Genomic DNA, 14,449 nt, shown 5'->3' with positions numbered 1-14,449 from the left:
TTCATGCATTCTGGAGGAACATGTATCCAAACTTACAAAGAAAGATCGATCTGTGAGATAGGAGCGGAACCAGTTAAAAACAGTACCAGAGAGGCCACCAGGTGCTTCAGTCTGTTTAATAAAATGTGATGGTCTACTGTATCGAAGGCGGCACTAAGATCCAGTAGAACCAAGACTGTCAGTTGCGGTTATCTAAATTGCACCTGATGTCATTTAAAATCTTAAAAGGGCTGTCTCGGTGCTGTGGTTCATCCTAAGCCAGACTGAAATTTCTCTGAAATATTGTTTCTTATTAAAAAATAATTTACTTGGTTAAAAACCAGCTTTTCTAAAATCTTACTTAAAAAGGGTAAGTTGGATACAGGTCTGTAGTTATTAAAAATGCTGTGATCTAAATTACTCTTCTTCAGAAGGGGCTTCACCACCGCCATTTTAAAGGCGGCAGGGAAGACACCCGTCTGAAGAGAGTAATTTACTATATTTAAAATATGTTCCTCAAAGAATTCATAAAATGTCTTTAAAAGTGATGTGGGAATGGATCTAAAGGCAGGTTGTTGGGTTTACCTGGGAGAAAACTCGACCAAGTGTCCTCGCATCAACCAGGGCAAAACTCTCCAGTGTTTCCTCGGGTAAAAGCAACTGTCCAGATGTGTTAAAAATGACATTTTGATGTGGTAAAAGACTGGACCTAATGTTGTCAATTTTACTTCTGAAGTGGTCTGCAAAATCCTCACAAAGATTGTCTGTTGGTGGTTGTGAGGAATTCTTAAAATGTACATTTGTTAAAAGATCGAAGGTGGAGAAAAGAAATTAGAATTGTTCTTATTGTCTGTAATGAGTTTTGAGAAATGGGCAATTCTTGCTTGTTTGACGGTTTTATTGTAGGATTTGAGTTGATCACGAAATATCTGATAATGTATTGTAAGTTTGCTTTTTCTCCACCTTCTCTCAGCACTCCTGCATTTTCTTTTTGATTTTTTTGACTTCCTCATTCTCCATGGGGGTGTAGGCTTAGTTTTTATGGTTTTTGTTTAAAAGTGGAGCAACTGAGTTCAGAGTGGATTCTAGTTTCCTGTTAAAATTATCAACAATAAAATCACATGATGCAGGTAAAACATCAGCAGGAGTGCTCTGTAAATCTCAATAAAATTTGCAGGAGGAAGGAAGGAAGGGAGAAAAGAAGGAGGAAGAAGAAGGAAGGAAGGAAGGAAGGAAGGAAGGAGGAAAAGAGAAAGGAAGGAAGGAAGAAGGAGGAAGAAGGAAGGAAGGAAGGAAGGAAGGAAGGAAGGAAGGAAGGAAGGAAGGAAAGGAAGGAAGGAAGGAAGGAGAAAGAAGGAAGGAAGGAAGAAGGAGAAAAGAAGGAAGGAAGGGAGGGGAAAGGGAGTAAAGAAGGAATGAAGGAAGGAAAGGAAGGAAGGTAGGAAGGAAGGAAGAAAAGGAAGGATGGAAGGGAGAAAAGAAGGAAGGAAGGAAGGAAGGAAGGAAGAAGAAGGAAGGAAGGAAGGAAGGAAGGAAGAGGAAGGAAGGAAGGAAGGAAGGAAGAAGGAAGGATGAAGGATGAAGGAAGGAAGGAAGGAGGATGGAAGGAGAGAAAAGAAGGAAGGAAGAAGTGAAGGAAGAAGGAAAGGAAGGAAGGAAGGAAGAGAAGGAAGGAAGGAAGGAAGGAAGGAAGGAAGGAAGGAAGGAAGGAAGGAAGGATGGAAGGAAGGAAGGAAGGAAGGAGGGGATAAGGAAGGAGAGAGCAGGAGGGAGTAAAGAAGGAACAGGAGAATGAGGGTCATTTTGACCCAAAGACAGTACGCAAGGGTTCATTTCACTAACAGCATAAGTCACTTTATGGGACCTTATGTTTGTAAAGATTCCTTTTAGTTGTGCTTTAAATTGAGACATTACAAAATAAATAATTGCCCTCATCCTCATAAAACTGTAATTTCAGTTTACCAGACTTCTTTCTTTCACCGTGTGTGAAAATGCACATTACAATGCCACCGTATTTCATTTTGTCCGCAAGGTCAAAAGTATAAAAACCTGTGTTTATTAATATTGGGAAATAACTTGAGTGGAGGCAGCTACCTGAAGAGTCGGAGTGATTGCAAACCATATCTCAGAATGCCTTCTCTCAGGAGAGACATTACGCTCAACATAACCACGTTAGGGAGCCGCAAACACAATAAAAGCAGGGAAAAGAGCATAAAACACGATGAGCAAATGGAACGGAGGATGGGAGAAAAGGAGGAGTGAGTGTAAAGGGGGGTCTCACTGGGAAGCCGTGAGGAGGGCAGGAGACGAGGCGGGTCGATAGACGGCCCTACCTTCAGAGAGAACTCGTTACATGGGGTGGATTTTATTGAGAGGTCGTTCATTATGAAATACAGTAAGGAAGCCCGCGCCGCTGCTAGCCGGTAGTGCTCCCGAGCCTCGTTGATTTTGGCCTCTGTCACCTTGGCTTCTTTTACCCTGTGGTAAAGACGGTTTGAGCACAAAGACAATCGTGGTCATAGACACAGACAAAACAGCTGCACAGGTGTGCATCATTTCAACTGGCTCATGATGAACTTGTGCACAATCCAATAAAGCATCTGGTAAAGAGAAAAGCTTTTCCAAAATCACAGTTCCAACCAAAATGTTCTCATACTATGTGGTACATGGCAATTAGATGTTTGGTTTTTTTATTATTATTATACATTTTTTAGATAATTCCTGTACAGTTGTATTACAGAAAAGAAAATCTGCAAGGCAGCGCTCATGTAAAGACAAAGGGGATACTCTGATGGTGAAGCAAACATTTGGAAAGTTTCTCCAACAATAAAAGGAGGGAAAAAAGCCACAGGCTGAACGTGGAGTGGGTTCCCCGGACGGGGCAAGCCGTCTGATCGGACCAAACCTGAAAACGAGCAGCCAAGCTTTAGTGAACCACACCAGTAACGCAGGACATCCTCTCTCCTCTTCCACGTCTTAAGTCCTCAGCCAATCCTGAGTGTAACGGTGACAGTAATGGGGTGGACGTCTTTTTGAAAACGCGCAGGAACGAAGGACTAGGAACGCCACAATTGTAAAAATGTGACATGTACTTTTGATGTACTTTATTGCGGTTCTGGTTTGGCAGTGATGCTGCTTGTTATTGAAGGAACTAGACGTGTGTCTGCTGAACACAAAAGTACGTTTCTAAGCAGACAGCATCAAAGAAAAAAACAACCTCTCCAGTGATGAACCACAGGGTTTAAAACCCGTGTTTTACTCTGATCATACTTTTTAAACTTGGAGTGAAAAATTAGAGATTGAATCATAAAAGTTAAAATTGTGTTTAGGACATTTTAACATGATAGATGTAATACTTAACCAACTATAAATGTATTAGTATTACGAAGAAATGCACAACAATAATGTACCTCCAAATTGTATGCATTTTAGTGTGAAAGATTCTGTAAGAACATCAGCCACAAAATTAATAGATAATAAAACAGTGTTGTGGCAAGGAGACTTAAATTCCTACATGTTTCTGTGTAAACCATGCTACATTCATGTTGACACTTCTATTGTTTCATTGAAGATGATTTTTACCGAAGACCATCAGCTGCCCCCTGATTGGACAACTGTGTGATTGAACGGCGAAGGAGCTGCTGGGTTTGTGTCGCCCTGTTTGGATGAACTCATGAGTTACATCATCACATACTCTCACGTCATCATGCAGAGGTTTTTCAGAAGTGCTCCAGAGGAAAACTGGCACAAGCTGATCATCTTTTTGTAAGTTAAAGAGACAGGAACACAGCAACACTTACAGCTACAGGAGAAATAATTAGTAGGCAGATTTTCTGAACTTTAACCCTTGTACTGTCTTTGGGTCAAAATGACCTAATTTTCTCTCCTTCCTTCCTTCCTTCCTTCCTTCCTTCCTTCCTTCCTTCCTTCCTTCCTTCCTTCCTTCCTTCCTTCCTTCCTTCCTTCCTTCCTTCCTTCCTTCCTTCCTTCCTTCTCCCTCACTCACTCACTCCCTCTCTCCCTCACTCACTCCCTCCCTCTCTCCCTTCCTTCCTTGTTTTCTCTCCCTTCCTTCCTTCCTTCCTTGTTTTCTCTCCCTTCCTTCCTTCCTTCCTTGTTTTCTCTCCCTTCCTTCCTTCCTTCCTTCCTCCCTTCTTCCTTCCTTCCTTCTTCCCTTCCTTCTCCTCACTCACTCCCTCTCTCCCTCCCTCACTCACTCCCTCTCTCCCTCCCTTCCTTGTTTTCTCTCTCCCTCCCTTCCTTGTTTTCTCTCCCTTCCTTCCTTCCTTCCTTGTTTTCTCTCCCTTCCTTCCTTCCTTCCTTCCTTCCTTCCTTCCTTCCTTCCTTCCTTCCTTCCTTCCTTCCTTCCTTCCTTCCTTCCTTCCTTCCTTCCTTCCTTCTCACTCACTCACATCCCTCTCTCCCTCCCTTGTTTTCTCTCTCCCTTCCTTCCTTGTTTTCTCTCCCTTCCTTCCTTCCTTCCTTGTTTTCTCTCTCCCTCCCTTCCTTGTTTTCTCTCCCTTCCTTCCTTCCTTGTTTTCTCTCCCTTCTCTCCTTCCTTCCTTCCTTCCTTCCTTCCTCCCTCCCTCCCTCCCTCCCTCCCTCCCTTCCTTCTCCCTCACTCACTCCCTCTCTCCCTCCCTTGTTTTCTCTCTCCCTCCCTTCCTTGTTTTCTCTCCCTTCCTTCCTTCCTTCCTTGTTTTCTCTCCCTCCCTCCTTCCCTTCCTTCCTTCCTTCCTTCCTTCTTCCCTTCCTTCTCCCTCCCTCACTCACTCCCTCTCTCCCTCCCTTCCTTGTTTTCTCTCTCCCTTCCTTCCTTGTTTTCTCTTCCTTCCTTCCTTCCTTCCTTCCTTCCTTCCTTCCTTCCTTCCTTCCTTCCTTCCTTCCTTCCTTCCTTCCTTCCTTCCTTCCTTCCTTCCTTCCTTCCTTCCTTCCTTCCTTCTTCCTTCCTTCCTTCCTTCCTTCCTTCCTTCCTTCCTTCCTTCCTTCCTTCCTTCCTTCCTTCCTTGACCCAAAGACAGCACAAGAGTTAAAACAACTAAAAAGTTAGTAATTTCATTTAAGGTTCCCCCCAGGAAATTGAGGGAACTGCAAGTACATTTTGGATAATTACAGGGGAGAGTCGGCACCAAAAGGCTTTATCTATTAATCCGACAACACCGGAGTAGCTGCAAGAAAAGGAGTTAAATGTTGTGAATGCTTGCTGCAAAATATAACTTGCAACACTTTTATGATCACACACACACTAACAATCTTTAAATATATTCAGTGTCATACCAGAGCCACCACTTGATATTCAGACCTGTTCCTATTTAGTTTCCTGTAAGTGGCTGGTAAATCTCAGGTCTTATCCTGCAGTCCCCTTCCCGGGTCTCCTCCCCCAGGTTGATAAACACGGCACTACACTTTACTTTCCAAAGAATTTAAAAACCAAATCTTCATACAGCAGTGCTCTACTTTGTGCAGAGCAGGAACTGCTGATATGAAGATGTAATAACCAAAAGAAAGACTATGAGGATCATTTTAAAAGGAATGAACAGGACCTTCTCTTCTATCTCAGCAGCGGTGCGTTTGGTCGTCTCCAGATTCTCCACCAGCTCTGTGTCTCCCAGGAAGTTTCCTGAGGCGGAGGACAAACGTGAGAGCAGGTTGTCCTCCAGCGTCTTCAGAGTGATCTTGAAACCGTTCTGCTGCTTCGTCAGGTCGGACTGAGAGACACAGAAACACTTTGTGTCAAAAAAACGTGTACATGTCAAAGGATTTCTCAGATATATCATCATCTTAATCTGAGCCGATGGGAGATGCCAACAGAGCAGTTCCTGTTCAGAGCAGAAACTCAGCCTCACATGGAATGGAGTCTGCTTGAGTAAAAATGGAAGAGCAACGGGTTTTCTTTCATTTCTGCTCACATTCCCAGTCCGTTCATGTACCCTTGCATCATGTTCCACTGTGACCTCCTCACCTTCAGCTCCTCCAGGTCCGGTCTCTCCATGCTGACCACGGCAGCCAGCAGCTGATCCTCCAGACCGTCTCTGGTCACGGTGAAGTTTATCAGGGTGCACTGGGCCTGCAGCTCCGGCTGGTAGTGAGGGTTGGCCAGCTTGGTGTGAAGTATGAGGCGGAACGTGGGGTTGTACTCGCACTCTTTGTCACCGATCTTTATGTACCTGAAATGTTCGATTAGATTATTAGTGTTTCAAAATGAAGGTCAAGACTCTAGAATATCAAGATGTGACATCACCAGGAGACTTGTCATTGACAGCTGCTCCTTTATAACCTGTACCCAATTAAAATCTGTTATGTCTTCCTGTGATCAAACAAAAAAGGTGTAAGTTTCAAGTTACTAATATACTCAACTTTTTGTTTTTGTTTCTTTTGAGTATGAAAAATGCATAAGGCTGGTACAGCACACGAGCTATTGATCCAGCAACTGAATCCGATACACACAAAGGAATTAGTTAAAACAAGGAATCAATAGGTGGCAGTTTTGCAGAGACCGATGAAGGTTAATAACAATTTTCACTGAATGACTAATATTTTTGAAGTTTAAATACCCTATAAATGCAAAATGAAAGAAAACAAAGTGAAAGTAATCAATGCTTGTTGATTAGAATAACTCACTGCATGACTTTACAGTTGTTAAAGGAGCATGAGGCTCCTTTAAGAATTGAGACTCATCATCAAGTTCATCAAGTGTTTTAGGGTCACCTCTTATTGCAAAAACATCCACAAAGATGTTTTAGGGTCCACATACTGTGTTAGGACACCGACTGTTCTACTGTACCTCAACATACTTTTTAGAGTTGAAAGGAAACTTAAAGCAGCACAATGTAACTTTCAGCTTTTGTTGAGTTTGGCGGCTCCTTTGGACAAAAGCGGTAGTGCTTTACCAGAAAGAACACTCCATTTCCCATGAGCACCAGCGCGTACTGTCGGAAAGATCCTGTCCCCGTCGCGTGCATTTGTTTTGATGAGAGAAGACGGGATGGACTTTCAAAACTACTTTTCTGTTTTCAGCGGTCGTTTGCAGGATGGATAGCGAAGAGGTAATGTATCTATTTGTGGCTAAACAATATAATATGACGATGTTGAACAACACTAAGTTCAAATTGGTTTTATTAAGTTGTTTCAGCGAGATAATGCGCCCTACAAACTCATACGCTCTGCACCTTTTTCCTGTCACGTTTTTTAGAGGGACTTTGTCATAAATTAGTAGTCCAACTTACTTACTGACAAAATAAAAAAATACTTTATAATCTGTGAATAACTGAATGCCCATTCCTTATATTTTGCAGATCAGCCCTGCACAATTTTACAGTTCTCAGGAAAAATACTAGAACCCAAGACGAATCCCCTGTATGTGAAAACATTCTAATTTTGATTCTTATTGAACATAGAAGTCTACATTTACATTTGTATTATAACAATTCTGTCTCTTGTTTTATCCCCATAAATCCCCATCAGTCGGACATCCCTCCTCGTCTTTCATCTCACGCCAGCGAGTGAACGCCGGGCCAATGTTTATTCCTGTTCCGGACATTTTTTCTTTTAATTTTTATTTATTTTTTTTGTCCGGGCATTTAGCTTGTTACTCTCCCGGTTTCTTTTTTCGCCTCCTCCGATAAAACTTTTATTTTCTTGGGTTTTTCCGCTGCTTCGGCCATGACACCAGCTTCTGCTGAGCTCTGCGCTCCACACCCCGCCCAGCTTTCGTCTCGACTACGAATCGGGAAGGAAGGGGAAGTGACGTATGCCGTAAAGCAGTCAAAGCCGTAAAAATGTGTAGTTTTTTAGTGTGGCAGGGTTCCTACCATGCTCCTCAAAGTTACATAGTGCCAGTGAAGGCGATACAGACCCCTCAGACCATGACAGAGGTTCATTAAACCTGTTGGAAGTTTATGTACCATCACAATGATGATGATGAAATATTAGATTAAGGTGGAAAAGTTACATAGTGCTGCTTTAATGAACATACTTATTGTTACTCATAATGTACATAGTGAAAAGGAATCAGTCCAAACAGCTGAGGGCAGCTGTCAATGATGAAAACAGTTTGGAACTCAGCGTCTCAGACACTTCAGACTGAACCAGGAAGCCTCACCTGCCCTTTTTGATGGTTTCTCTGCCCAGCAGAGGTCCGAGAACGGGATCCAGTATTTCCCCTAAGTTCTCTATGAGCACCGTATCCCCGACTGCCAGCGCTCTCTCCATGTCCTCCAGGTACCTTTCAGGGCAAAACACAGGGAATCCATAACCTTTTCCCAACAAACTGGGACGGCGCTGCGCCGTGAGGCTTCTTACCCTCGCTGTTCGGTGCGGATGACCCTCAGGCCTTCTCCATATTTGTTTTTGATCCACTTGATGCCCTGCAGCTGGGGGTCCACCATGAGGGGCCAGCGCTGGCAGGACGTGAGGATGGTGGCGTTCTCCGTGGACATCCGGTCAGCGGGCAGGCCCTCATTCTGCCACGCCGCAATGTCGGCGTCGTCAATCAGCGTGGTCAAAGGGTCCAGGTCCTCGGTGACCAGGATGGGAACCTAATATATGCAGGGGTGAAAGTAAGCCGGTACGATCCTGTACCACCAATAGATTCAGTGTCGGTACGTAGTACCGGGAAAAAAAAACACACGAATTACTGACAATAATCTTCACATACAGCAGGTCTCAAAATCTCGATCTCTCACACCAAAGACGGCGACGCTGACCGCTCAGCCATGACTCAGCTCCGCCTCCATTTGAAAATACAGTTACAGTATATATATTTATTACAAACAGCGAAGAGCAATGGAAATAGCGATATAATCTTGCTACACTAAGAGTCCCGACCTATTTTTTCGTACAAATAATTTTTAAAATATTTGCACGATATAAATATTAGTAAAACCCCACTATTTGTGCTTTTGTGAATAGCGTATTCCAGTCTTTATTTCCTAAACACACAGACTGCATGGAAGGGAGCGTTTGCTTTATTGTTCACGTAACGTTACTTTTCATTTTTTTACGACCAAACCACCAAACCTTTATTTATGTCATTTGCACCGACGGGCAAGGACAAAAAATAAATGATTCCACCAAAATTCCAAAGATTTTTGTGGTTGGCTACACATTACCAGCATATTTCAAATATGCTGGTAAATAATCACACGCCAAATAATCACAAATATGATATTTGTGATTGGTTTTTTATTCCTCGTTTCAGGGAAAAAAAGAAAAAAAGCAGCAAAAAAGTAACGTTTTTTTAGAATGTTTTAAGTGTTTTACTTTGATGAAAAAAATGCTTAAGAAGTTATCTTCCATTTCAATGCACACATTGTGGGAGACATTTTGAGACATTTTACTCATGATCATCTCTTCTTTCATTTATGTGCCCAATGTTTGAAAATTCAAAGACAGAGACTCGTTAACTGTTCAGCTGCTGATGAATTTAACTGTAAATTTATTCTAATTTGAAACAAAATTAGAGTAGAGTAGAATTTTGTCAACATTTACAAAATATTCTTTGACAATCCTTGGTCCGGACTGGCCTTTATTTACACCATTTAAATAAATCATTTGCTATAGGCCTAAAAATTGAATGTGTTCAGGGATGCAAGAAGCCATGAAGGTTGGGGTCGTAGTGCCAGCAAGAACTTTAATCTACTTTCACCACTGAATAAATGTAATTAAATATGTATGATATAAAACAAATACAATAATTATATATGCACTTTAAAAAAGCCCTTTTTTACAGGTTGGAATATCGTAAAAGGTTTTCTTTTTAAACCGGAGGTTCTCTGTAGATGACAGCAGCTAACAATGAATGAAATGCTTTCACGTAAAACCAGAAAAATAGCACTTGTGGAAGTGACAGAGCTCTTAACCCGGTCATGTCTGTGTCACCCAAGCAGCGTTTCTGGATGGCTGTTTGGTCTGGGGGTGAAGCTTCAGAGCCAGGTCTCAAGGAAGGGGGTTGTAGTTTTGAATAATTTGTTTCATCTACTTAAAGAACAATTTGTTTTTCAAATTTGGTCATAGATCCACTCAGTGGTCTTCAGAGCTATGATCAAATTTTAACTGATACAAATGGAAATGCAGAATAAAAATGCCAACAGGCCAAGAAACAGTCCAAAATGCCCAGACCGTCTCCTTCCACTGGTTTTACTTTAAAGTCCTCACTTAAAAAAATTAAAACATTTACAGTAGACATATTTTGAAATTATTTCCATGAGTCGAAATCATTTCCAGAGACATGAATATAAAGTTTGGAAAACATTTGAGATGAAGTACAACAGCTCTCTTTTCAACCATGTTGTAGCAGTTTGGTTCAAAGCAGCAGATTGTTCTTCCAAAGGGTTTTGTCTGTTTTAAAACATGTAGGAATGCAAAAAGAACATCGGGCATTAATAACAATCATAACCTATGAAGTATATTGTGACTTATGAGAGAGGATACAGTACATGAACTGAGAGGCTCACACACAAAACTCTATATTTCAGAGATACTTATATTTCTGTCATCTGAACATTGGCCACACAGTTGGCACTGATCTCTATTTTTAAGGTATAATATAACATTAAATCTAGTAAAAAAAAAGGGTATTTTTTCTCACACATGTTCAATTTGTTAAAGGCAGAATCCCCTGCTTTGTTTAAGATACAAAGGCTAACATTAATAACTGTCGATGGTCAATTCATGACGAATGCAAACTTGACATTTCTAACTCGGATTTCTAGACGAGGAAAAAGAAATGAAGAAAACAGCCAAGTGAAGTCAGATTTCCTCATTGGCTTATAAAACATCAGACAAAGCACTGGCAGTGTGTCAATAAGTCATTTCTTTCCTAAGTGAGCTATATGCTCATTAAAATCTAACAGTAAAGCAAGACCCAGGAGCAAAAGAAATCTGACTTTCCCACCAAATGTAGTAGTAACGAGTTACATTTACTCCATTACATTTACTTGAGTAAGTTTTGGGAAATGTTGTACTTTTAGGAGTAGTTTTGAATCACTATACTTTTTACTTTTACAGTACTTAAGTAGATTTGTGAAGAAGAAACTGTTCCTCTTACTCCGCTACATTAGGCTACGTTGAGCTGTTACTTTTCTTTCATCCCTTTTATCCGCGTACGCGTCAATCTCATGACACCACTGAGTGATTCTTTGGGAAAAATGTTTGTTTTTGCATGTTTTGTCACATTTACACAGACTCAAACACACACAGAGTTTCTATGAGTTCATGGGCTTGTTCTAGTTCTGCCTGGTTAAAAAAGGAAAGTACAAAGGCTTGAAATTTTGTGCTACTTGTGCTTAATTTATTTTTTTATTCTGTTATTATTTTATTTATTTTATTATTTATTAAAGTACTTGAATTTACTTTAAAGGAGCTTGAGGCCGGATTGTGGCAAGATTTATGAAAAATATCCGTATACATTTTAAGTTTTCTAGTAATAATGTCAGATGAAGCGTTCCAAACCCAAAAGAATGATTCCTCTAGTGTATCTCTCCTTTGCCTTGAACAGGCTGTGTGCTGCAAAATGTGCTGCAATTCGGGCCCAAATTTCCCGCGCTGGGCTGCGGATGTGACGTCACATGACGCTGCATGTGCGTTCTCCCCGTTCTCCCGTGCCGGCTTCACTGTTGGCTGCAGTACCCCCGACGGCCGTCGTGGCGAAGGGTGGCGCTAGAGAGTCTCATTTCTTTAAAAGGAGCCTCAAGCTCCTTTAAGCTTATTTTAATTTAAGCTACATTTTATTTTTTATTAATTTTCATTTATTTTATTATTTTATTGATTTAATTTGCCTGAAGATGATTATTTTGTACTTTTGTCTGTTTGAATGGTTGTGTTAAAAAATAAATCAGACGTTACTCAACAGTTACTCAGTACTTGAGTAGTTTTTTCACCAAGTACTTTTTTACTTTTACTCAAGTAATTATTTGGATGACTACTTTTTACTTCTACTTGAGTCATATTATTCTGAAGTAACAGTACTTTTACTTGAGTACAATTTTTGGCTACTCTACCCAGCTCTGGTCATTATACACTCTATGTCCCTTTGAAAATCATCTGATCTCAAGTTTCTGGTGAAAAGCTAACATGAGCTAGGATAATCACGCAAATTCGAAGCAGTCTGAAACAAACTAATCATCCCGTAATGTTGGCTGAAGGATATGAAATATTCATTGGTTTGTTAAACCTTAAAATATTCAAATGTACTGGCAGATGACCCACCTTGAGCTGACTGAGAAACGGCAGCCAGCAGCTTCCCAGGAGGTGCTGCCGGTAACGTTTGGTGAAGTAACCGAGGTAGGAGACGGAGGCGGTGACGAGGAGGACGTCCCCACACAGAGTCCTCTGCTGACTCTTAAAGTTCTCGATGGCTTCCGCCCAGCGAACGTTTTCCGATGCCAGACCGCCCACCTGGACAGCAGAGAGACCACAAACACACACACTTGTTTTTGTTTTTAAAACTTGGCATATTCACCAAAGGCATCGCGTCAAGTCAAATCTAAATCAACCTATGGATCCCTAAATGTTGTGGTCTTGTGGTTTTGAAATGTTTTCTGTTTTAGAGTCTTGTTTTCTCCTGTCCGGTTTAGTTTTAGTCACATTTCCTGTCCTCCTTTTGCTAATGTCATTTTGTGTTTGGCATGACTTCCATATCTCTCCATATCACTCCGATTGTTCCACATCTGACCTATTGTGTTGAAGTTTGGGGAAATGCCTGTAAAACATTTATATTCAGTCAATTTTCATTTTGCAAAAAAGAGCCATAAGAATAATCAGTAGAAAACGATATAGAGATCCAACAAATCCATTATTCCTTCAGTTAAAATTGTTGAAATTTCATGAATTAGTAGACTATAGTATTCTGCAAATTATGTTTAAAGCTAAAAAAAAAACTTCACCAATCAACATTCAGAAAAGATTTGATAAAAGAGAAAGCAAGTATAACATTATACATATTAAAAGGAACAGAGATTTAAAAAAAACCAAGATTCAGGACTAAATTGATGGAACGTTGTGTTTCTGTGAAAGGAATCAGTTTATGGAACAATCTGAATAAAGAAAACAAAGAATCCAAATCAAACATTACATTCAAAAGAACAATTAAAGCCTCTATGTTAAGTAAAAATGAAATGAAATATGTTAGTTAAGTTTGATTGACATACCCATAGACGGCGGTAATTTTATTTTATTTTAGTTTAGTTTTTTATTTACTTAGTTGTTTTTTTTATTTTTAATTTATGTTATTTGTGAATTTATTTCTTGGAAAAAGGGGCAGATTAGATAAGATTCTTCTTCTTTCTGCTCCCTTTTTATTCACAATTTATGAACATTTGTGTTTGTATTTGTATTGAATTGTTTGTTTTATTTTTTGAATGAAATAAAGAATAAAATGAAAAATGAAATGAAATATTTTATTTTAAAGTCTGAGTTGGAGTTAAACTCTCCCATGTGCTGTTTTCCATCTGTCAGTCTTTAATTTATCCTTTCGTATCATCTAACTTGATGGTTTTGATTTTTGGTCCTTGGAAATCCTACTTAGCAATGTTTTTGGTTGAAAATAAAAGGTTCTATAGTTTGTTACGTCGTCCTCGCTACCACTGAACACAACAATGACTGTCCTTACCCTTCTACTTTTAAGCCCTTTTTTATTTAGTTTTTCTCCCAATTCTACCCCCCCTGGTCAAGTTTCAAAACTTCCTCCTGTCAGGCCTTTTGCAATCTTCCTCTGAATAATTTTGATTATTGTAACAGGACTGTCAACACTCATCTTTTTGTTTCGCTGTTGTCAGCAGGCGATTCAAGCAGCGGTAGATGATGGTGGGATTTAAGTTCATCATTGTGTGATTGTGTCTGTGCGAGCAAGTGTACAAATTATAAACTTAAAGGGAGATATAACCACACCAACAAACAAAATGTAAAATTATAAAGGGCCAAATCCACAAAAGGATTGCGCGGCTTTTGCGGCCGCTAAACCGGTGCAGATGACACAAAAAGAGAGCGTCTAATTCACAAAGCACCCGCAAAGGGCGAATTGCAACACAAACTGCGCTGCCAAGCAAATAGTGTCATGGTGGGCCTGTGCCATTTGCATGCATGTAAATTAGGTAATATTCATACATTCGGCGCAAAATTGCCCCCTTTCTATGCAAATAAGCCTCATTGCAAAAACCGACTAATTCACAAAGGCCAGCGCTATTTGCCACACGCAAAAATAGTGGAGCAAATACCGTGTTTCAGAAGCGTGTATTAACTGCGCGCAAACTCCTCACTCCCCCTCTGTCTCTGTTTCTCTCTATCTTCAATATCATTCAAGCCTGTGTGATACTGAATGATATTAAAGGTGAAATCTACAGTCAGACATGACTGTAGACAGTCAGATCAAGTGGGGTTGTGGACTTATCTCGGATTTAAAAATAAAAATAACAGGACGGAGCTCAGGATTCATCCATACAGTAGGGGCTGCTTTAAACAATTCCACCATATA

The 14,449-nt window shown here is 40.4% G+C and overlaps 1 protein-coding gene across 1 annotated transcript in view; it reads right to left on the bottom strand.

Annotated features, from left to right (window-relative positions):
- Positions 1-14,449, bottom strand: part of LOC133449893 (dynein axonemal heavy chain 9-like) — a 158,823-nt gene that overhangs the window by 2,633 nt on the left and 141,741 nt on the right. The window contains 7 exon segments of the mRNA XM_061728799.1: positions 1,048-1,107; positions 2,313-2,457; positions 5,518-5,687; positions 5,942-6,146; positions 8,081-8,203; positions 8,281-8,516; positions 12,187-12,375. Of these exon segments, the coding sequence (XP_061584783.1) occupies positions 1,048-1,107; positions 2,313-2,457; positions 5,518-5,687; positions 5,942-6,146; positions 8,081-8,203; positions 8,281-8,516; positions 12,187-12,375 (1,128 nt within the window).

This window comes from Cololabis saira, chromosome 1 (genome assembly GCF_033807715.1).
Source record: "Cololabis saira isolate AMF1-May2022 chromosome 1, fColSai1.1, whole genome shotgun sequence".
Classification (NCBI taxonomy): domain Eukaryota; kingdom Metazoa; phylum Chordata; class Actinopteri; order Beloniformes; family Belonidae; genus Cololabis; species Cololabis saira.
The sequence above is the reverse complement of the archived record's forward strand: the minus strand, read 5'-3'. Positions and strand labels throughout refer to the sequence as shown.